The sequence below is a fragment of the Hydra vulgaris genome, chromosome 11, assembly GCF_038396675.1.
Source record: "Hydra vulgaris chromosome 11, alternate assembly HydraT2T_AEP".
Lineage (NCBI taxonomy): Eukaryota > Metazoa > Cnidaria > Hydrozoa > Anthoathecata > Hydridae > Hydra > Hydra vulgaris.
This window is the reverse complement of record NC_088930.1, coordinates 15,520,860-15,544,518: the sequence shown is the minus strand read 5'-3', so window position 1 is coordinate 15,544,518 and position 23,659 is coordinate 15,520,860. Positions and strand designations below refer to the sequence as shown.

At 26.7% G+C, this 23,659-nt stretch overlaps 1 protein-coding gene across 1 annotated transcript in view; it reads right to left on the bottom strand.

The window, feature by feature from the left end:
- LOC101235262 (uncharacterized) overlaps positions 1 to 23,659 on the bottom strand; it is a 34,419-nt gene that overhangs the window by 8,532 nt on the left and 2,228 nt on the right. Inside the window, exons 4-7 of the mRNA XM_065810248.1 lie at positions 16,370 to 16,494; positions 11,648 to 11,679; positions 5,583 to 5,739; positions 389 to 471 (exon numbers count right to left, since the gene is read on the bottom strand). Coding sequence (XP_065666320.1) covers positions 389 to 471; positions 5,583 to 5,739; positions 11,648 to 11,679; positions 16,370 to 16,494 — 397 coding nt within the window. The remainder of the gene's footprint in view (positions 1 to 388; positions 472 to 5,582; positions 5,740 to 11,647; positions 11,680 to 16,369; positions 16,495 to 23,659) is intronic.

Below are 23,659 nucleotides of genomic sequence, written 5' to 3'. Positions count from 1 at the left end.
CACAATGTAATCTGAACATAAAGGGATGTTATTAAAGATCATAATTGTGATACTGCTACTAAGAGGATCAGCATCCAAGTGTATAGCCTACTTTTTTAACCCACAAAAAAAACAGGAGGGGAGTTTTCCTTCTCTGAGGTAAGTTGTCTTGCCCATGGCTTAGAAACCTTGCCTGCCCCAATATAATATTATTAAATATTGGTATGTGTGTATAGTTATCACTTAATAATTACTGTTCAATGAAAACGGTCATTATTACATCAAAATAGTTTTGCAGAAAGTTTATAAAACTATATAATTCAGCTCATAAAAACCAGGTCATAAAAACGAGAACAAAAATTTCATATAAATATCATTTGAGAAAAGAAGTATTAAAAAAAAAAAATACTCTGCGTGATTTAATTTTTTTGTTGATTCTGCTAAACAATTCATCTTTTTTGCTTTCAGGTCTTCATATTTCTTTTTGTATTTCTTAAAAAAAAAAATGCAAAAAAAATAATAATTTCAACATAAATACACACATAGTATGAGACTTTATTATAATTTTATAGAAGTTTGTTTTTAAATATTAAACATAATATTTCTCTAAAAAAGATGTTTACTATAAAATTAAAATATTAAATAACATTTGGAAATTTATTATTTTGAATATTAAACAAAAAATATCTTTAATTTTTGTGGTAAATTTCAGCAACTATTTTGTATATTACAATTTGAAAATATAAAACATCAAAAGTTTGCTATCAACATAAATAATAAAAAATTTATAATTAAAAATAAACATTCTAATAAATCAATTATTAGCTCTGCGCAGATAATTATGTATCAAATCACCTATTTGTCCTAAAAACAGCTTTAAATTCCAAATATATATATATATATATATATATATATATATATATATATATATATATATATATATATATATATATATATATATATACACATATTATATATATACACACATATATATATACATATATATATATATATATATATATATATATATATATATATATATATATATATATATATATATATATATATATATATATATATATATATATATATATATATATATATATACATATATATACAGTGGTGGCATAAAGTCTTTGCCACACTGTTGGATTTTACACAACTTGTACTTAGGTTGCCTTGGTATATTACTTTTTAAAGCTTTTCCTTTGTGAATTTTTCTAAATCTCTAATTGGACATCTTTTTATTTGTGTTGTTTTTTTACAAGTGCTATGCATTTATATCATTTGAGTTATGTTTGGTGCTGTTTGGTGGTGCTTTAACTTTTGCAGAATAAAAATAAATGACTTTTTCTTGTTTTTCCTGAGTGTGGCAAAGACTTTATGCTGCTACCGTATATATATATATATATATATATATATATATATATATATATATATATATATATATATATATATATATATATATATATATATATATATATATATATATATATATATATATATATATATATATATATATATATATATATATATATGCTTGCTTCTTTTAAAAAAATACTAAGTAAAATCAACAAAAATTAATTACCAATTATTTTCATCTTTTCAGTGATAATAAAAAATCTCTTTTAAAGTTTTTAATAGGGTCAATATCAGGTCAGGTTATCCTGCTTCTGGTAACATATAACCCAGAACAATCTGCTTCATGTCCTGCTATCTTGTAGGATACGATTTTTTTAGGCAAAAGCTAGGACAAGCCAACTCCGACTTAAAACACCCCTGCCTCGGGGCTCTTAGTTGAGTAAAGGCTAGAGATGGTGACTTGATAAAAATACTTATCTTGGGTAGATGTTAAATGCCTCCGGCTACTGTCTTGTAGAAGGCCTCCTAGGCAAAAACTTAAAGGGTAAACAGATTCTACCTGCTGACCAGCCTGGTACCCCTTTTTCATCTATTAGGCTGGTGCAGATGTATTTTTAAAACATCGTTTCCAGTTTAGCTTGTTGAATGCTGGGTCTTCTTGACTCAATGCATGGGTTTTGCTTGTGTCTCTGTTTTTATGACTAGGCAACTCATTCTATTATCTCCTAATGAGGGTACAGCTCTAAAACTCAGTTTTATGGTCCTGAGGCTGGCTGGTAGTCAGGTTTCCTGAACTCTGCGGTAGCTCTCAAAGAGGCTGATTCCATCGACAGCTAAAAAATATCAAAAACATTAAAAGTGCCATGTTGCGCATGGATGGTGTCCCTGTTTGTACTTTAGGTGTGCATTGCCAAGGCCATATTTAAAGCCCTTTGCTATGGTTTAGGGTATATTAATAGTAATGAGACAATTGCTTGGGCTATTAAACAATGTTCTTAGTACTATCTATGCTTTGAGTCAAGTTCTTTAACAAATTTAAAAATGAATAAAGTACCAAAAACTTTAAAACACAAAAAGCCATCGCCATCACCAAGTTCTCTAAACCTATCATTCATTAATATATGTGGTCTTCTAAATAACTTTTCTTCTGTTGAGTCTTATCTCTTGCAAAGTTCACCAGACCTACTTGCTCTTTGTGAGACTAATTTGAGTTCAGCTTGAGTTAAAAAAAAAAAAAAATATATATATATATATATATATATATATATATATATATATATATATATATATATATATATATATATATATATATATATATATTAGCCTATCCCATTAAAACCCTCATTAACAAATCTTTATACGCAGAGTGACGTAAAATATATCCAAGGTATGATTTTCTAAATGAAATTTTTTTATTTTCTATTTTGGATGACTATTTATACTCATGTCACTCTTTTAAAGTTCAAAATTTTTATATATTTTGAGTTTCTACTTTCAAACAATCGGCACAAATAGAAATTTACAATTCATTAACTATATAATAACGTCATTGCAAGTAATGGAAAATTTTTTTATCTATTTTTTACTATTATTTTTGTTAACTGGTTTTTTTAAAAACGCCCAAATTTTTTATGTAATTAAAAAAATATGGTTTTTAAACACGATAGTGTTGAGGCCCATTACACAGCAATTAGAAATTTGTTAGATGCTTTTATCTCATACAGTTCACCCACTTTAAGCCCTGGCTATTTAAAAGGGGTTTGTACAAAATTAGCTAAGTTTTCTCACCGACCATTATTCTTGTTAATCTCTGAATCATGTTGGAGAGCTTCATATAGCCGTAGCCATAAATAAAACTGTTAAGAATCAAGTATTAATATCATAAAACCATAAAAGGTTAAAAAATAGTAAAGTAAAGATAAAACTGCTTCACTTTAAAATACCTTTTAATAAAAACAAAATGTGTAAGTTTCTAATTTTAAAATTATTTACATTTAGACTTTTAAGAAGTGCAGAGATTATTGTGAACTTGCAAAAAAAATCAGACCATTAGGTGAAAATTAACCAATATGGAGCTGTTTCACATGCCTTGAATTTCATGAAAATCAAGCCTCTAAAATCAGGCAGGTTTTATTCTGAGTAATAAAATTCTCAACAGAATGGCTGACTAAATTTCTCTCTCTGGGGCATCGTGGTTTTTGACCTGCAACATTTCTGATTCTGCAATTTTTAAAGTAAAACTTAATTTCGTAAGTTTTGATATTTTAGTCTTATTACTTAAGAATAATTTATGTCATAAAGTAACAAATTGCTTAAAAACAATGGTTTGCAAAATGGTAACTATAAGCCAATTTTTTTTTCTAACGGCAGACTTTTCTTAAAATCAGTAGAAATATAATAAAAATCAAATCAATAGAAATAGCAATTTAATTTTATCTTGTTAAAAATAAATGTAACAAGTATTTAGCAATGTCATTTTAAACCTTATTTTATCTACATTGCATTATTTTTAATTTACACTATTAAGATCAACAAGACTATTGGCAGATGTATATTGAGCCTGTTGCAGAGGTGAAATTCAAATCATGGTAACACCTTAGAGGTGTTTAGTACTGGTGTTGGCATCTTTTGACTGAGATCACAATATAAAACTGGTAAAAAGTTCTGTATTCAAAAACAAAGGGAGTCCGAAAAGATGTAAAAACGGATAGAATTAAAGCTGAAATCTTTTTGAAAGCAGTTTTTATTGATAAAGAGTACTGGGTAATTTTTGACATTCTAAGTCATAGTTTGAAAAAATCCTTACGGATGAGACTCCATCAGACTTTTTAGATACAATGAATTCCAAAACTTTTAAAATCTTTAACAACTCATCAGAACTCATAGCAAAATCGTAAATCTATTGAGCATAGTTTAAGAAATTTAAAATTCTAAAATATTTATGTGGAAAATAAAGAATGATGTGAAAGATGAGCAAAAAAAACTAGACAAGTAAACAATTTTAGAACTTGAAGGGACATATATAGTAAAGTGGATGTAACTTAGCTGAATGAGCTCTGATTATTGTCATATTCTTGAAAAAGGAAACAGATGCTACCTTTGTATTGATTGATGATTTCTATGAGAGGCCAGTAGTGAATGATAATCCAAAAAAACTTACAGTAGAGGATGCAGTTACAATTCACAAGCCACTTAAAGCTCAATTTGTTATAAAAGAAAAATCAGATTCAAGATCAGCGTTTCGAGCAATCAAAAAGCTATGATTCTTTGTCAAGAGTATATTGTAGTGTCATCAGCAAATAGACTTTAGATGTGATATTGTCAGAAATATTATTAACATAGATAAGAAACAGTTTAGGATCAAGGATAGAACCTTGTGGTACCTTTAAAGTTACTGGAAATAAAAGAGTACTGGCCTAAAAAATAACTTTAATACTGCAGTTAGATGGAAATGATTCAACAATTTTAAAAACTTTACCATATACACCATATAAAATGAGCTTATGGAGAAAACCAGCATTCCAGACTTTATATAACTTTAACAAAAATCTTTGATATATCAATTGAGCCTTATCTCGCTCACTTGTCTCACTCCCTCACTCGCTGTCTCGATAGTTTTAGAGAAAACTATTCATAAAAATTTTACAGAAATGTATGTGATGTAATGCAAATTAAAAGTATAGTTTCAAGATAACATGTTTAACTTTCTAACTGAGTCATTTTTAAAACACTTTTTAAATTTTTTGTAATAAGTGTATAATTTATTACGAACTATTAAATTGGTAGAAATCAGTGATACTATTGGGCTCAATTTGTTTATCTGTACAGCAGTCCTGTTAAGAGATCTTTTGGAACAAGGTTTGTATTTAGAAGTTAGGGAGTTAAAAATATCATAAACAAAATGCCTCTATATCTGTATTGAGCCCTCTACCAAGGAGAGGTGAATATATATATATATATATATATATATATATATATATATATATATACTAAAAAAAAAGCAAAAAATGATTTAAATAAACTACTATAATTGATATTTTAATAAACTAACTTGTGGTGAGGATATAAAACAAAGGTTGAAAGGTTTGGGCAGGTACAATCTACATATAGAGAAATTTTAGTAATTCATGATATATAATAGTAACTTAATAATGCATGCAAAACAAAATTTCAAATTGATTCAAAAGCTAACAATTTATTTTTGATTGAATAAAACTAACTTAAAAATAAATAGTAAGTACCTCAAGTTTTGGATAGAAAACACATACATCTTTACAAAAATCAGAAGCCAACACAAAATTGTGACAATCACATTTATTGACTAACCCTTCCTGGAACTTTTGAGAACAACACTTAGAAAATTGCTCAATACCAAAATTTGCACGATCAAAAGTTTTTCTAAATAGAAGGTCAAATTATTATAATATATAGTGCCCCCCATCGTCCATCGACCAACACCAACTATATTTATAACAAATCAAATCTGTAATTAAACTTAAAATAAGATAACTAAAAAAGACATTATGTTTTTAAAAAGATTGCAAGATGTATTTTTGTATTGCTTTTACAACTAACAATCTGAATCCAGTTTTCCTTTATTAAGTATCTTTAATACACATAAAATAAATAGCATAATTAATGATAAAACATTTCACATAATTACTTAAACTTTAACCAAAATCAATAAAAACTATAAGAACTTATTTATAGATATCATTTAGAAATACAAAAGCATCATTTATAAATACAAAATATAAACAAAGAAAAGAAAATCTGTTTATAAATTTTAAGTTTATATTTGTCGAATACATTTTAAAAAACTTAACTTTGAAAAACTAACAAATTTTTAACTTTGCAACCTTAAATATACAGTGATAATTTTTTGATATACTACATAATACAGTGACTCTAGATAATGCAGTGACTCAAGCTAATACAGTAACTCTAAATAATACAGTGAGTCTACTTACAGTGATATTATTAGTGTTCATACAAATATACAGTGACTTGCCATATTATCAGAGTTCATACAAAAAAATTGATATTTCTCTGTTATATTGAGCTTTGTGTGAGTTTTTTTGATTTATCATGTTCTTATTTTACATATGGAACTAGAATAAACAAAACCATATATTCAACCAAAAAACTATATATAGCAAAAATAAAGAAAAAAAAATACAGTTTTTGACTGTTTTTTGGAGCTCCTCGCTATGATTTCACACATAAACACGCTTTTCTAAAAACTTTTCTTGCTTTGTATAAATCACATTTTAAGTCTTTACTTGTTTCAAGAGCTTCCAGACATTCTCATTTGAATTCATATTTGGAGAATTTTCAGGACAATCCAAAACATCATTTTTTTAATTTTTTTTTTTACTTGTAACACGGGGCTTCATTTTTCCACAAGTAATCATGATATATTACATCATGATATATTTTTTATCATTGAGGAATCACTCTCAATTGTGACAACAGATTATCTTGAAGAATTTGCTAATATTAATTTTGACCCATAGTGTCTTTGACAATTTAAAGTTATCCAGTGCCCTGGAAATTTATAACTGACCACATCATGACAAATGTGGGATACTTGAAGTTGGTACAATGCAGTCTTAGGTGAAATTTTTCCTCCACTCATCTTTTAACAAAAATTGATTTATCAATTATAATTTGGAAATCTGATTCATCCAAAAAGCAAACGTAAAAATACCCCATAGAAATACAAATAATAGAATCAAACCTCAAAATATGCGAGTAAATACAAGAAATATTTATATATTTATAAATATGATAGATAGTTTTTATAATTACCCTTTTCCAGTTTAAAAAAAAAAAGTTTATAAAAAAGTTCCAGTTTATAAAAAAAAAAAAAAAAAAAATTTATATATTTTTTTGCCTATTCCAAGTGTTTTTAAACATAGTTACTGATAATTTAGGTTTTCAAGCTGGTCTTTTAGAAGTTAGTCCAAACTCCTTCAAGCATCTCTGCACTGTGTGTTGAGATACACCAATGCCTTTTTTTATTTGCTTGGCTGGCGGATTTATCAGATATTTCCTGTTCTCTAAGTGCACGTCTAAGTTCTTTTTTTAAGACATTGCAAAGGTACACGCAAATCTAATTTTTGCTTTACTCTTTTAATCTGCTTGGAGAAACTTTAAGGACCTGCTATTTTATACTGAGACATTTCAATATTATTCAATAATTTACAAATTTCTTCCAATTTATATGGAGAAATATCAGAAATCCTTCCCAAAGATAAGCAAAATGTTATATGCAAAAATATTTCAAACAAAATAAATATTATAAACATGCTTTTACAAAGTAAGATAAACATTTTTGACACTTAAATCCTGGCTGCAAAACAAAATATTTCAGTGAAAAAATTGATCAAAACAAAACAATAAACTAATTTTCTGAATACCATAAACAATTGTTAGAGGGGATAATTGGCATCACTATATATTATTGTTTAACTTAATACTGCTGTTACCCATTCGTGCACATTTACACAGAGTTTTATAAGCATGCTTGGCCTTTCATTATTTCTCTTTATATATTTTTGACCACGCGATGGTCAAAAATATACTCTTAAATCTTAATATTCTGTTAATATCTGTTTAATCAGTAATAGGATCGAAAACTTTGTTTCATCAGCTTACTTAGTAATAAGATCAACAATTTTTTAATTTGATGACTTATGTAGTATGTTATTTTTAAATTAGTAAAGTAACTTTTAAAGTCAGGTAATTTATTTAATTCATGCATTATATTAATAACACAATTTAAGTCCTTTGTCAATTGTATTTAATGTATATTAATCTGTAATTTATAATTTCTATATTAGAAGACAATGATGACTCTAGAAGACGTTGCTCTTTTCAATGGTCAAGAGGTCAAACTTTTGATAAAGTTAGTGTTAATCTTCAAAACCCTTTCATCTCACATGGTCAACTCTATGATAATGTTAAAGAACAAGATTGTTTAATACCTTATTTTAAAGAAGTTAAAAAAATCTGTTTGCTTTTATAATATAAAAAACCAGGTTGTTTGATTGTTTGTTTTTAAAGTTGTTAAACATTTATTATGAGGTATGTCATTAAACAAATATTACAAAAATAAGGTTGTATTCGTATATTTTCTAATTTATATATTTCTCTGAATTTATATATTTATTTATATTTGTGTGTTATTTATATTTGTGTGTTATTTGTTTTGTGTTTATATGGGTTAAAGTTATATGGGTTTATATTTTGTAAGTGTGTAAATATCTTTTATATATGAAATTTTTCTACATTTGTGATGTGTTATAATGTTATGTGTTAGTTTTTAAGTGGTTATTATGTTGTTTGCATGGTTTCGAGTTATTGTGGCTTTATTTATATATATATATATATATATATATATATATATATATATATATATATATATATATATATATATATATATATATATATATACTTCAGACTCGACATGAGAAGAATTTAAATCATATTGCTCCCAGCATCTGGGTCCTCTATCCCAGAGGGCCTTCTATCACTGGTGTAGGTATGAGGAGGTCCATCCTTCCTTTAATTGGACATAATTGATGACATGCCATGCAGCACCAGGGAAAGAGAGGATGCTGGGAGGAGAAGATGACGTGGCTCAAAAGTTGTAAAATACATTTTAGAGAAATTTACAACTTTTGAGACACTTTTCAGTTGTTTTTTTGTAATATATTTTTGTAAATTAATTTTTATGTTATTTTTTAATTTTTCCCTATAATTTTAATGCTATCAAATTAACTCATTTAAATAAAGACACTTTTATTAACAATACTCAATGACAAGAAATAAAAGTCACTGTCTAACATTTGATAAAGTTAATGTTAATTTCAAAGGGCCTTGATTTTCACACAACCAAATTCTATGTAGCAGGTTCCAGAACCAAGACATTTTATAATTTGTTGTATAACTTTGATAAACATGCACTACAAGGTATATCATTGAATGTATATTACACAAATAATATTTCATTTTTAAAATGTGGTGTTTGTAATGGTTTTTGATAAGTATTAATATCTCTCATGATGTGGTAATTGCATGTAACATGTGTTATTTATTATATGTTAATGTTAATACGTGTTACATAAAGTTATAGATTTATTTTTTAAGTGTTTATGTATGTTTTTCTAAGTGTGTGCTGTTAGTATTTAAAATATGTACAATAAACTCAAGATAACTCAATAACCCTCAACAATTTGAACTAGTTTTGAAATTCCGGTTGAGGTTTTTTTTTATGTATACTTTTTATTATACTAACAATAAGTCTTTAAAAATTAATTTCTTTGTCGCTTGAAGGTGTGAGTTATTTAGAGTTTACTGTAACATGCTATACTATATAATTAATTGTTGTGATGTTTTATGGTAATAGACTTAACTCACAATCACGATGGTCTGTCAGGGTTAGGGAAAAGTGAAAAGTCAGTTTCAAAGTTTTGAGTTTTCAAATGAATTAATTGATTGCATGACACGTTAATTTTTAATTAATGTGTAACAAGTGTTTAAAATAATTCTAGTTCCATTTTTAGGTCGAGTTCCTTCTCTTATGATTTTTGAAAATTTTCCTACAGAGAATAATTTAAGAAATGTTCTGAATGTTGATCATTTTCTAAAAGCTATAAGAAAGTTAATCTTCATAGTATTTACTATCTAATAATGAAAAATTATTTAAGTTGCTTTTGTAAGTACTTTTGATATGTTTTATGTTAAATATGTTTTTTTGTAATTTTTTTTTACCAAAAAAATTTCTTATTTTATCACAAGAAAAATGTTTTTTGTTTCTCACATAAATTTTTATATTTTTTCTCTTTGAAATAATTTTAGTATGGATGTATTACCATTTTCACTTTGATTTTATATTTTTCCGTTATTTTATGTGAATGAAATACATTGATACTTTAATCACTTTGGGAATTACGGATCTAGATATTTCCATTCCCATTAAGAATGTTTTTGTACTGAGATTCGGTACAAATAATAGCTATAATAATTTAACAATAATAATTTAACAATTCGCAAATCCTGCTACAAAAAAACAGCTTTATTCAAAGAATATGTCATGAGTTACAGAAAAGTTTCTATAAGAAATGACAAACAAATAAAACTAACTTGTATGACATAACTAAGATCTGTGACCCGTTACTGTGTCTTTCTTTTCTTTATAAAGAAATCTTAATGAGAGGCCTTCATCTATAAAATTTTTATTATAGCCTTGAATTAATCACAGCCTTCAAAAACACTGGAAAAATATTACACTAATGTAATCTCTGTTAAAGATACTTTAGTTATGTTAACAATATTTAAGTAAACCGTTAACCAAAAGTCAAGAACTTTGTTATCGATTTGTTTTGCCATAAACTAAGATTTATTGAAGTAAAGAGCAAATTAAGTATAGATAAAGTCACAGTTGTGTAACGTAGTTATCATTGTACCGGTTTTGACAGCGCTTTGTAAAGAATAATAACTTTTTAATTAAATTTTTAAAAAGTGCATCAGTATTTTTTTTTAACCTCAAGAAAAATATTTTTTGTTTCTCTTCAAATTTTTTATTTTTTTATCTTTGAAATTATCACTTCGTATAGATACATTCTTTACAGAAGAGTTTCTATAAAATAAAATCAAACCGATAGAGCTAACTTGTTTGACATAAATAGGAACCAGGACCCGTTTTCTGTGTCCTCTTTTATATTTTAAATAAATTTTAATAAGGGGTTTAAAAAAATTTGTTTATAAATCTTTTTTCTAAAACCTTAATATTTCTAAAACATCGGAAGAAATATTATACAACTGTCATCATGTTAAAATTTATTGCTAACCAAAAGCCAAGAGTATTAAATTGATTGATTTTATGCTATTTATTAAAGTTCACTGATTGATGTAAGAAGACTAAATTATAAACAAGTTTAGATATAGTCGGGTGTGGGACAGATTTACACTGTACCGTACGGGTCATGACAGCTAGTTGTAAAGTAATATGTGTTAATAAATACTACCAGAGTAAAAAAAGTTATTCCACCACATTTGAAACATACAGGCAAATTGTCGAAAACAAATTGGTATTATTCCAGTAAATCTGATATTATGGCAAGCCACTGTGCATAGCACTTATCACATAACAAGAGAATTTTAACCTTTAACACAGTTTGGAAATATTGATATCCTGGCTTCATAGAAAACAACTAATTAAATAAAAAATACTAAATAAACTAACAAAGTAATTTTAATATTAATTAAATATTAAATAAACACACAAGATTTTACATACCTCAAACCTTTTCTGTCATAACTTGCATGATTCTGTTTAAAAATAAAAAATAAAAACAGCATATAAAATTTTTAAACAATATGTTAACTATTTATATTAATGTTTTCATGGTAATCATTATTTGGGTACCAGGTCAATTTTTTTTTTTAAGTAGTTTTTTAAGTAGTATCAATATACTTTGAAAAGCTTACACCTTTCAAAGTATATTGGTACTACTTAATACTCAAACATTTGGAATCAGTTCAAACATTTTATAATACCAAACTATTTTGTTTGTTGTTCATTTAAGAAACTATCAACAACACTAAAAATGGAAACTAAGGGTGCTACACTTGTAAAAAAGTAAAAGAAAATTGGGTATAGAAGTATTTGTTTGTTTAATGCTGATAACATGGGTAGCATAGTAAACAATATACCAATTTGATAAGGATGCAGAATCTTCATCACATAAAGCAAAAAATTATAAAACATTTAATAAGCAGAGACCTTGATTTCATGAACAAAGCTTGTTTTTTTGCATTGCTGTTACTTAAATTTGTAAATTACATAAATTTAATTTTAATCCCTTTTAAAATTTAAAAATTTCCATGCAAACTTTTAATAAACTTTTAAATTTAAATTACAAAATTAAAATCTCTGACATTTGCATTTATGATTCATAAATGAACCATAAATGCAAAATTATTTATTTCAACTGAACTGTTCAATGTCAGGTAGGCAAAATTAGTAAGTGTAAAATACATATACAGTTACAGACAAAAAGATCCAACCACTCAATACTTATAGCAAAAAATCATTTTTGCACTGAATAGTAAGGGTAATTATTACAAACATTTTAATTCAAAAAATACCATTATTATTATTATTATTATTATTATTAAATTGAAAACCGTAGTGTAAAAATTAGAAGGAAAGTAATCACATAAAAGATTACTTTAACAGTTGGAGTTTACTTTTATCTTTTTTATTGTTTTTAAAAGTGTTAATCGTTTTCACATTAACAGTTTCATAATCTAAATTGTTCCAATTATTACAGACTCGATTTATGAAAAAGTTATACCTTGCATTACATTTTGGAGTGTATTCCCTTGAGAATCTAAAGTTGTGATTTCTGCTTTTTTTTCTGTCTAATACTCTGTTGGTTATAAAATTTATTGGTTTTTGTAATGAAATTTGGTTGCAGCCATGTACTATTCTATACATTTGTATAATGTCTCCGCGAGTTCTTCATTTCTCTAACAATTCCAGGTTAAAAACTTCAAGTCTGTTTTCATATTTCATTTTTTTAAAGATGGGACCATTTTTGTCGCTCTTTTTTGAACTTTTTCCAAATAGTCTATATCTTGTTTTTAGTGAAGATTCCAAACCGAGATAGCATAGTCTAAATGTGGTCTTACAAGTGATGTGTATAATAGTTTCATGGTGCAGACATCCAAATTTCATACATGATCATGAATTTTTAAACAGATTAATACATGATCATCAAATTTCATACAGGATCATGAATTGCCATGGGGCAATATTTTTGATAAAACATTAAAAGAACTCCTTTTATTTTACAGACAGTCTTTGTTAAATCAAATTGGATAGGTCTCAATGTAGTAAAGGCAAATTTGCAGTACTAGGTGAATAATGCATAAATAAATTAGTATTAATTGAAGTATAGGAACAAAATGTAGTTGACATGGAAACCAAAGTATGATGAAATCAAGTTGATCATTGCTCAAAAATACTCTGTGTGAACTAGAATCGTCTCCTCTAAAGGTTCATTTACTCAAAACCTCTAGTAAACCTTTAATTGGAGAGAGAAAAACAAATCAAGTTAAAGAAGCAACTTAAACTTGCAACTTTTCCGGATGTCTCTGAATCTGATCTTGCGCAGCAAATGTTATAGAAGTTCTTAAGAAAATTCAAATTAAAATGAACAATCCAGTATTCCTTTTTGAATGCATAAAAAAACCCTAAAGTTTCTAATAAAAAGCAGCAACTACCTATTGTTAGAAACTTAGAAATTTTTCAGAAAAGCTATGAAAGAGTTATCAGTTTGCAAAATTAAAATTCAAAAGACTAAGTTGTTATGCAACAAAAAATGCGCCATAGCATACCCTGATGTGGTTGAACAGCATCAAATCAAATATGTAGCACTGTAAAATGCTTGTTGCTACTGCTAGCTTTCATAGTCTAATCACAGATCAAATGTTATCTGTTGAATCAAACTTTTGAATAAAGTCAAAAGTCAATCAGGGGGTTCATGTTTGTGTGTGTCACTACTGAAGAAATGGAGCTAGTTCAAAACAAACTTATTATTAGATTTTCTAAAGCATCAACTGCTACTGGGAAAAAAAGTTACTATCAATTTACATCTTCTCTTTCAACCACGAAGATAAAAGTGTATCTGATGATGATGGTTTTGCTCTAACATTTTCCTTAGCAAAAAAATTATGGAACTGTTGATATGATTATATTGTCATGATATTGCAATACTGAATTTGTAAATGCAACAAACTTTATTTGGCTTGGTACTAGTAAGTTAGTGCAGCTTCTGAAATTGAAAAAGAGAATAATGATTTTATGTAAAGCTCATGCATCCACATTATTCAAGCCAACAGTACTAAACTTAGCTAACATAAGCTGGGGGTCCTAAATTGATTGCTTTTTCTCTTGTTAAAATAACATCAACACCTTCTGGACAACAATGTTTTTCTTCAAAGAAAATGTGCCACATCTCAAAAGAAAAATTAGTGAAAATATATTTTCCTTATAACTGTAAAAAATTATTGTTAAAATAGTATAAACTTGATATATAATGTAAATGATATAAACTTGATATATAATGTAAATTATATAAACTTGATATATAATGTAAATGATATAAACTTGATATATAATGTATATGATATAAACTTGATATATAATGTAAATCATATAAACTTGATATATAATGATATAAAATGGTTTAACTTTAATATTTGCATAATAGTTTTAATTTTTTCTTGTTTTTTCTGTTCATTTTTTCTTTTTTTTTTTTTACTCTTTTTCAAAAAATTTTGCACTTTGATTAGACATTTTTTAACATTAAATTTAGGATTTTTACATAAAATACAACCAGCCACTAAAATTTACAATATTATTAGGAATAATATCTAATTATTAGACTATATTATGAAGAGTAAATTATTGTATAACAAAAAAAATTTCAAAATCTTGTAATGCAAATTGTATTTCTATGTTTTTACTTTCTAAAATGTTGAGTAGAAATTCAAACTTATGCAGGGTCATATTCTTTAATGCTATAAGAGATCTAAACTATTTTTTATATTAGGATTGCCTAACATCTTTCATTTCACAATAAGGGTTGGGCAACTTTAGGAATGTGTGAAAGTGTCACCCAAGGCAAAAATGCAAAAAACTTCACTCATCATTTTAAAATCTGAAACGGTTATCAGAATTTTTGAATTGAAATATTATCTTTTTTTCTTTGGATTCAGCACCATAAAATTTATAATTGAGAATATAAGCCCAAATAGGTAGTTTTTTTATTTGAATTTCAAAATAGCATATCTTTAATATGTTTTAAGAGACTAAAGCCATATTATTTATCAAGATATTCTAACATCTCATTTTTCATTTAAAAAAAAATTTAAATCCATGAAAGTTAGGCAGCTGTGGAAGTTAGTGAAAGCACAACTTATGAAACATAAAATCCTCCTACATTTTTTGGATTAAGCACCCTCGAAAATGGTCAGGTACCAACTTTTGAAAATATTTGAAAAAAAATACGACTAAAAAATCTATAATTTAAAAAACTTATAACTTTTGCATCATTTGGAATTCAGATTAAACTTTGCACTTTTTTCATGTTTTAATAAAAGTACCATTGGTATAAATTTGAAATCTGAGGGGTGGGTGGAATGATTGCCCTCTTTTACACGGAATTAACCTATAAACATTTAAAAAGGTAACTATTTAACTGTCTACAAATAAATAAAAATCATATCTTGAATTTTACACAACTTTTCTTTTGTCTTTTATGTTCCGACTACTTAAAAACTAAAAAAAAAGCATGAATGTAAAAATGTATAATTTGTAAACCTAATAATGTGAATTCTAAATATCAAAACTAAATTGTACAACTAAAATATACTATGAACTATGCTACTAACTAAAAATCTATAAAACCAAATGAAAATGAAAAGATAATTGTCTAGTACTTGATGTTTTTGATAGCAAAGTAAAACTAACACAACTATTTATGCAATATAATAAAACAAAATCACAACAAACACCACAATGAAATAAACATTGTTTTTAATTTTTCAGTTCTAGTGCCAATTCTAATTCAAAGAGTATTTCAAATAATAAGTCATTTAAATTATAATAATTCTTAGTCAATTCTAATTCAAAGTGTGCATTCTAAAGAATGTGCATCTATCAGAGGTCTACTTTATTAGCTTATTACAAAATACACAATGCGTTTTTTTTAGGCACCACTAGTAGCTATAGTTTACACCACTATGTTTAGTCACCACCACTATGCTTAGTCATTACCACTATATTTAGTTACCACCAATATGTTTAGTCACCACTGATAGCTTAAAAATATAAGTTTGTAAAAAGTTGCTAATTATCAAAATATACTTAAACATTCTAGAAATACAAAAAATCAATTAAATTTGACTAGAAATCAATTAAAAAATACACCAATAAAAAAATAATTAATACTTGCTTAAAATTTTTAGATTGTCGCTCTTTCATAGCCTTTCTCATATATTCATTCTCTTGAAGCAGATGCAAAATGTTTCTCCTTAGTAAATCACTAGATTTGCTATCAAGAATTGTATAACCATCTGCAATTAGAACAAATAAAACTATAAAAACATGATTATACAGCTATATAAATAATGTATAAAAACTAATTTTTCAACATTTTTCAGGTAAATAAAATAAATGATGATGATGATAATGATGATAATTATAACGATGATGATGATGATGATGATGATCATCATCATCATCATCATCATCATCATCATCATCATCATCATCATCATCATCATCATCATCATCATCATCATCATCATCATCATCATTATCAAATGTTCAACTATTGCAATTCATTGGTTAGGTAAAGCATTAGGTATTCATTATTGCTTTATATTGTTTTTTTATTGCAATGTCATGTTTGATTTTACAGCTTAAATCTTTATTTTTGAAGCAGTAACATCTTAGTTAATACAAAATTCATTTGTAAAGTGAAGTAAGACTTTTTTTTTTGAAGATAAAAATGTGTTTGTTGAGTAAATTTATGGTAATCTAGTATATCTAGTATTAAAAAGGGGAATTTTATCAGGAAACCTTTGTTGTGGAAAATCAAATTATTAGCCAAAAATGGGTAATTATAAATTTATTTATTTTCTTTTTTTATTTGCAAAGGTCTAAAACAATGCCATTTCTAAAGGTAGTTTAACCAAAGTAGTCCAACCATTCATTTATTATCATTTTTATAATTAAATAATTTTAGTATGTTTACAAAAACTATTTTATTCAACATTATCCAAACTGTTCAAGTGAGTTTGTTTATAGTTTGTCAAGGAAATATAATCAAGTGAGTGAGATCAAGTGAGTTTGTTTGTAAATATATGAATATATATTTACAAAAAAACCCTATGCATATATATATATATATATATATATATATATATTATATATATATATATATATATATATATATATATATATATATATATATATATATATATATATATATATATATATATATATATATATATATATATATGCATAGGGTTTTTTTCTTGAGATATATAATTACAGGAAGAATTTATAAAAAGCTGGTAAAGGTTATGATCAAAATAAACACAGCTGAGTAATAAAGTTTAAGTTTTAAAGCTTTATTTTAAAACTTTTACTTCATTTTAAATTTTTAAACAGTTATTAAATTTACCTTTAGACAATAGAAACTCGCATATATTTAATTTAGGATTGGAGCTTTCAGTTTTATTTTCTGATATTCTAACCTTTTATTAATGACATTTTTTCTTGAATTAAGCAAAGTCATTACTATTTCACTCAATTAGACTGTAAAAATTAGACTGTAAAGCTCATAAATAAAAAATTTATGATAAAAATTTATATTTAAGTGAATATTCTAATTATCTAACAATGTTCAAAATAAACATATATACAAATTTTAAATAAATTGAAATGTTTTAAATAAAGTCTTTAATACTGAATTTAACAACATTATTAAACTTCTTTTTAATATAAATTTTAAATAAATTTTGTGGGCTGAATAGTAGTTGTCTTAATTTAAGTCTAAACTAAGGATTTATTTTTAATGTTAATAATGGTGTTCAATTAATTTAAATATAATATAAAATCATTTAGATATAATATGAATAGGAGAGGATCAAGAACAGAATCCTGTTGAATGTTACATTTTTTCATTTATAACTTTTTGCTCACGCTAATTAACCAGCTAAAAATCCATTCAAGTAAAGTAGTTGTTTTTAAATCTATACGCTTTAAGCTTAATTAGTAGCCTTTAGTGGGAAACCTTATCAACTGCTTTGGAAAAGTCAGTATAGACAACATTTACAGGATAGCTTTGATTCATTGTCAATCAAGGTACCATAAGCTTCCAGAAAAATAGTGATGGCATCACCATTCTTCTGGAAGAACTCACCATCTGCATCAGATGCAGCTTTTTCCTTTAGAAAACCAAGCTGATTAGATAATAAGAATTTATTAGCATTACAGCAATCCAAGATAATGCCATGCACAACTATTTCCATGGTTTTACAGAAAGCTGAGGATTTAGAGATATTTTCAGGATTAATTTTATTGCCTTCTTTAAATATGGGAGTTATCTTTCATTGTTTTCTTCGCTCTAAAACTTTACCTGTCCATAAGGAATGATTGAAGATAAAACTGCTTAGCAAAAGAAGCATTGCAGCTTTTGAGCACATTATCTTATAATACCAAAACCATTCAACTCATTTGGCTTTAAAATTTTAAATTATGTTTAACTAATCAAAAGAAATTTAGCATAATGTAGCCTTGTGGTTTGGATGTTGAGGATATGTGTAGCTTAAATTTTAGAACCTATTGTTGTTATCTCAATGACCACATAGAAGGAGTTATTTAGAGTAGCGCTCATCTTTGGTAGGTCAACTGACAAACCACAGAATCAAGTACCTGAGTAATTGTTGTCGAACAGTTCTTGTAGTAGTTAGAAAGAGCTGACATCAGAGGTTAGACATTAGAGGTTAGACATCAGAAAACTTCATCGTGCTCTTTTAACTAGTTTGCTAAAATTTTTTACTGGCTAACTCATAGATATTTTTCAGGTAAAAATTGTTGTCACAACTGGCTTTGATACATTGATTCCATAACCTACTCTTATTGGTAGATGCTTTGATGACTTCCAATGAAATCCATTTATCTTTTTTGAATATAAATTATTTTTAGAAACATATAATATATAACTTAATTTGTTATAAAAGAGTCATTTTGTATGAATTCACAAAGACAACGTCATCCTCGCATCTCATAACTAATTCATTTGCACTTTATTTACATTACATAACAAAAAACTATATTAACTACATAATATTAACCAAAAACACATATTGGTTCTTAAGATATGACAAAGCAACTTTGACATTATCAAGTTTAAGAAATTCAAAAATAGTACTTGATAGTTTCAAGAGGTGCCTCATTTATTCAATTTTATTTTAAAATATTCACAAAAATTATTGATTTTTGGCGCAAAAAAGAGGCTGTCACTCAAAACCCCTAGGGAAAAGTTTATTTGTATATCATCGCTATTTTTTAGGTCTACTAAGAATCAATTGAGTCTCTCATGATCAAGTTATCATCATGTCATTATCTTCATGTCATTATTATCATGCCATTATCATCATTATCAAAAATCATCTTTTCATATTATTTAAAACTAAAATTTGTTAATATATAACTTAATAATTAAGTCTGAGCTAAGAAATGATATGTTAAAAGAAAAAAAAAGAAAGCGATTGTTTTTTGTCCAAAAAATACACTTTAACTCTTACCTATCTTAAATAATGATACTTTAATGTTTTGTGTAATGTCTTTAGATGGTAAATAAAAAGCAAAAATAAATAAAAATAAAAATGAAATATTATCAACATTAATTGCCACAAAACTGTTGTTTGTTTTTTTTAAAAAAAAAAGGTTTTATCCAATTCAAAAATCTTTTTTATGGCATATTAAAAGAAAAATATAGTTCAATAAGAATTATAGTCATGAGCAAGTCTATCATGAGCAATTCTATGGCAAATATTTTGAAAGAAAACTAACAAAGTGTTGTGATCCTTTTGAAACACACAAAAGAAGTAAAAACAAAAGTAAAAGAGACTTATTATAGTTACAACAAAAATACAAAAAATATGGAAACAAAAAGCAAAATGTTGAAACTTATGATAAATATTAAAATTTTTATTACTTATAAAAGCTTATTAAAAATTTTTATGAGACTGTGTAAACATTTCTAGCACCATTTTAAAACAATAACATAAACAAAGGTTAGAGACTTCTAATGTATGAAATCAAAAATAAATTTTAGTGACTGACTCGTTTTGCCATAAGATGCAAATGTTAACACTTGCATCAGAATTATGGTCACATAAAAAGACGTCAAATTTTTTTAGAGTGTTTGAGTAAATTTAGTAAAAAGGTAAGGTAAAACGTGAGCAGAGGATTTTGTAATTGCCAGGAAAATAAAACTGGAAAACCTAATTCACCAGAAACAGTCAAAATAGTGATTAACTTATTTCAAAGTGATGAATTTTCAAGAATGATGCCAGGAAAAAGATTTTTTTTTTATGGTAAGAAAAAGTGTCAAGTTCAAAAAAAGTTTTTTTTACTCAATCTTAAGGAACTACAGGTTGCATTCAAAATATTATTTCACCACAAAGTTAGAAGCAGAAAATAAAAGACAGAAATGAAGTAGAAATAGAAAAAAAGAAGAAAACAAGCATAAAATCCTGATTTTGATCAAAATCAGGATGTGGAATATGTGAATTATCAAAAGATGATACACTACACAGATTGAGTCATACAGAATTAAGCGACCTTGCTCAACATCTGAACTTTTCACAGGAAAAGGTTTCAGCATCAAGACTAAAGCAATAGAATCTTCTCTAACTTAATGTCAAAGTTTCACATTCAGGCCTTGTTAGGAAGTATTAGGCAATTCAAAATGTTTGTATGAAATGGTTTGCATATGCGTTCAGCAGTTTTGTGTTGAGCAAGAACTTTATTATCTTTTAATATCATTTATGTGACATTTATTCAGAAAATATTAAAAGAAGAGAATTAAACTGCAACTGTGATTATTTGAAATAAATTTTTTTTTTTAATTTTTTAAACAAAATGTAAAAATATATTTTTAAATTATTTTAGTCTCAACTCAATAAAAAAAAAAAGTCCTTCAAAACCACAATTTTCTGACTAAAGGCACAAAAAGCTCTTAATTTGCCAACTAATGGTACAAAAATTCAATCAATAAATTTTTGTATCATTAGTCACAAACTCCCTAATAGCGCTGGCTTTGTATGTATGTGTGTGTGTATATATACATATATATATATATATATATATGTATATATATATATATATATATATATATATATATATATATATATATATATATATATATATATATATATATATATGCGGTAGTGGTGTAGTGGTAAAGCGCTCGCTTCATAAGCGAGAGGTTCCGAGTTCAATCCCCACCACGCCCCTGGTAGTACCGCGCTCAACTTGTTTCTCCACGCAGCGGCCTTGTTCGTTAAGGTTCGTGTTTCGGAGTTAAAGAGTTGATAGAGGGTTATAACCACTATTAAGTATGGGGAGGTGAATAACAGAAAAAAAAAAAAAAAAAATATATATATATATATATAAATATATATATATATATATATATATATATAATATATATATATATATATATATATATATATATATATATATATATATATATATATATATATATATATATATATATATATATATATATATATATGAGTGGTCCAAATTTTACACATTACTTAAAATCCAGACTGCACAGCCCTAAATGTGTTCTATATAATAAAATAATACTAGAATTAAAAAAGTTTTGAAAAAATATATTTTTAGGTCAAGTCGCTTAACCTTTTGACTGCGGCCAAAGCTTTTCTGTTGAAGTGTGCCAAGTTGTGGCTTTTACTAATCTTTAAAATTATGACCTTTATTGCAAAAATATCATATTTTGGTAAAATATAAATGGTACCACTAGGTAGTGCATATTTTTTTCTTTCTTTTAATATATTGTTTGTATATGTTTTTTTGTAAAAATGAGTGAAAATGACTGAAGACATGTCAATGTATGTATGATGAAAGTTTTTTTTGATGAAGGCACAATTTTATTCATATAATAGTTATATTATCAATATTAACTGGTTAAAATTAGTTTATCATATAACATCACAGAGGTATTTTTTGAGTATGTTTTATTTAAGTCTTTGATATGATAATGATAGAGATGGTGAAGATGTACCAGATTTGTGGATTCCTGTTTTTAAAGTGATTGTGGAACAGAAGATTTCCTTTTATTGCTGAATATGGCCCAAAGCATATTATTGCACCTGATTCTACTCCTATTGACTACTTTAACCTGTTTTTTACTCTAGAACTTTTAGAATATATAGTAACCAATACTAACCATTATGCTAATGTTTGGATTCTACGTAACCAGCAATACTTGAGGGACCACCCAATATCTAGATGCCATAAATGGATCAAACAAGGAAAGACTAATATTTTAGAAATAAGAGCATTCTTGGGGGTTGTTATTAATATAAGTCTAATAAAGAAAGTTAATATTTCACTGTACTGGGATGTCACTCACCCTTGTAGTTCTACTCCCTGGTTCGTAACTCACTTTTGTCGTGACCAATTCCAACTTCTTCTCAAATTTATACACTTTGCAGATAACGAGCTCTTAAATGTTCAGCATGCACTAGATAAAATTTGCAAAATAAAGTTTTTAGCAGACCATTTTAAATGTAAATTTGTGTATTACTATAATCCCCCAAAAGACATTTCTATCAATGAAATTGTGATTGGATTCAAGGGAAAGACACCACATCTGCGTCAGTATATGCCAAGTACAAGCACCATTTTCGTTACGGCATTAAGTTATGGTGTCTTTCAGACAGCACTAATGGCTACCTATGCCAGTTTGAAGTTTACAAGGGTGGTAAAGAACCAGAACAAACACCCAATACCTATGGTACAACCTACAACTTGGTTTTTTGTCTTCTGCTTCTTCCTCATTGTGGCTATCACTTGGGTATTGATAACTATTTTACTTCTACATAACTGTTGTTGGATCTTCATGCACATCAGACCACAGGCACAGTCAGAGCTAACAGAAAAGGCCTGCCAGAAACATGTATAAAGACAAAGCTTAAAAATAAGGAGGCTTGCTAGTCTAGAAAGGGTCCATTGTTATGTGTAGCATATCAACATGGAAAAAAAAGCCAATCTTATTATCTACTGTTGCCAAAGGAGGTTTTACTGAACTACGCAACAGGAGGGATAATTTTGTCATGAAGCCAAATGTAATAGCTCTCTACAATCAAGTAATGGGGGGTGTAGACTTGGGTGATGCACAACTTTATCTGTATTTGTGTGAAAGAAGAACTATGAAGTGGACAACTAAGGTAGCATTTTCTTTATTTGTTAGGGCTATCCTTAACAGCTACTTTTTATAAAACATAAACAACAATAAGTACTCCCCAATGTCAAGAATTAATTTTATGTTGATTGTAGTAAGTTTGGCTGGTAATTACTATCCTGCCTAAGTCACTTCTCGGAGACGAACATCAAGGGGATGCAGAGAGCTAAAAATATGACTGACCCTTATCCACTTCCCTAACACACAGCTGAGCGACCCGAGTTCACACG